General features: G+C 39.7%; 1 protein-coding gene across 1 annotated transcript; it reads left to right on the forward strand.

Moving 5' to 3' along the window:
* The first annotated feature begins 427 nt into the window (after positions 1-427).
* LOC125587234 lies at positions 428-1,757 on the forward strand. The gene is made up of 2 exons (XM_048757445.1): positions 428-1,333; positions 1,464-1,757. The coding sequence occupies exons 1-2, from the start codon at positions 428-430 to the stop codon at positions 1,755-1,757; spliced, it is 1,200 nt and encodes a 399-aa protein (XP_048613402.1).
* Positions 1,758-2,193: the final 436 nt, after the last annotated feature.

A 2,193-nucleotide genomic window follows, 5' to 3' on the forward strand; every position in this document is an offset into this window, starting at 1 on the left:
ACCGGCTATGTATGTTTGTTATGTCTATGTGTTTTGGAAAAAACGGTTATGTAAGTTTTTGTTTTGTGTGCAGCTATGCACTGTTTGAATCTTCGAAGTAATATATTAATCGGTTATGTATGTTTGTTATGGCTATGTGTTTTGGAAAAACGGTTATGTAAGTTTTAATTTTCGTGTGCATTTAGAGCCTAAATATAATATATAAACCGGCCAAGTATGCTTCTGTTACAGTTATAGTTGTCTTAAACCCATTGAATCATTGGAGTATTATCTGGTATTACCTTACTAGAATTGTCATGCAAATCGCGCCTTTGTTTAGCACTTGCAAAAATATTATGAAATCTATCAAAAAAGGGTTGTTGTGACGGATAACAGCATAGTAGCCTGGATAACATAGTTGTATTGAAATTGAATTATGGGTATATAGATGTTGCGACCCGGATTTGCTGACATTGGTTTCCTGTTTTTGACGTCTGAAGGTTGTGTGGGGTCCAGTGATAAAGACCTTTACGTGGGCAAAACATTTAAGAACCGAGACGAGTTCAAGCAACGTATGGCCTTATATGCAATCAAGCACAAGTTTGTTAACCGTTGTGCAAGGTCGTCACTTTCTGTTATGGTGCTTGAGTGTTCTGGAGTGGCATGTATGTGGCGGGTCTATGCGGTCCTTGTCAAGGGTTCGAGCCTGTACGAAATTCGTAAGATACGTGGGGGGCACAGTTGCAGCGTTGATGAGCGTGCTGGATACCAGAGACAGGCGACATCGAGCGTCATAGGGGAGATGCTCAGGCAGCAGTTCACCGGAACGGGTGTTGGTCCGCGGCCAAGGGAGATCAGGCAGGTGATGAGGGGCGATCATGCTGTAAACATTTCCTACTGGAAAGTGTGGCGTTCGCGGGAGGCAGCGGTTGAGTTCGCAAAGGGATCATGCGGTGCTTCGTACCAAAGCCTTCCAAATTATCTGCAGCGGCTTATTGAAGCTAACCCAGGGACATTGGCCCATCTTGATACAGACTACGTGGAGAGCGTGGGTCGGCGTTTCAAGTATATGTTCATCTCTATGGGAGAAAGTGTGAAAGGCTTTGAATTTGTGCGTAAGGTTGTGGTCATAGACGGTACGCATCTAAGAGGAAAGTATGCAGGCTGTCTCTTAACCGCTTCTGCTCAGGATGGGAACTATCAAATTTATCCCTTGGCCTTTGCTGTGGTTGATGGGGAAAACGACAAGTCATGGGAGTGGTTTTTCGAGAAATTTTCGTCGTTCGTTCCTAATCAGAGCGGTGTTGTGTTTGTTTCCGACAGACACGCGTCGATCTATCAAGGACTGAGCAAGGTATTTCCGGACATATTTGTCGGCTATTAAAACTAATAGCCGCTTCTGTTTTAAGTAAAAGTATGGATATATATATATATATAATTGGCCGGTTATTCTACTCTTTAAGATGTTCTCGTTTCTTTGGTAGGTGTATCCAAATGCTGGCCAATGTGCATGCATTATCCACCTAAAGAGGAACATTCGGACCATCTTCAAGCAGAGGCAGCTTGGATATCTTGTTTCGAAGGCAGCTAAGGCGTTTAGGATGGTCATGTTTTATGAAACATTCGCCGAAATTAGTTCTATCAATCAAGCATGTGCTGACTACCTGATTGATATAGGGCTTGAGCATTGGACAAGATCTCATTTCCCTGGCAGGCGCTACAACATCATGACGAGCAACCTTGTGGAGTTTTGGAATTCTGTGCTTAATCATTTTTAAGTTTGTGTCACATAAATAGTCCTCAAGAAAGAAAATGACTAATGTAGCCCTTTTTAATTTTGAAATTTTTAATGTTTTTTTTTTTACTTTTTAAAATTTGAAACCCTATCCCCAAAACCCCCACCCCTTAACTCTAAACCTTAAGTGTAGATTAGTTAACCCTTAAATAAAACTTATTTTGGTCATTTTCTTCATTAAGAGCTATTTTTGTGACAAAAACTGAAAAATAGCTATCCTAGGAAATTTCGCTTAAAATAAAGCAAACCAAATGATAACTTCTTATAAATCTATAACCCGATTCACGGATAAAAACTATGGACTTCATATAATACATAAAACTAAAATAATCTCATACGAGTTTTGTTGAATAAATATATTTAGAGAATAATGTTTATAATAAATAATTTTAAAACAAAATGTCTAAAGACGCACATCA

This window comes from Brassica napus, chromosome C5 (genome assembly GCF_020379485.1).
Source record: "Brassica napus cultivar Da-Ae chromosome C5, Da-Ae, whole genome shotgun sequence".
NCBI lineage: Eukaryota > Viridiplantae > Streptophyta > Magnoliopsida > Brassicales > Brassicaceae > Brassica > Brassica napus.

Bases quoted from the DNA above. Each gene is read 5' to 3' on its own strand.
- LOC125587234 (XM_048757445.1), top strand. From the start codon at position 428: ATGTTGCGACCCGGATTTGCTGACATTGGTTTCCTGTTTTTGACGTCT. The intron at 1,334-1,463 runs GTATTTCCGGAC...TTTCTTTGGTAG, and splicing joins TCTATCAAGGACTGAGCAAG to GTGTATCCAAATGCTGGCCA.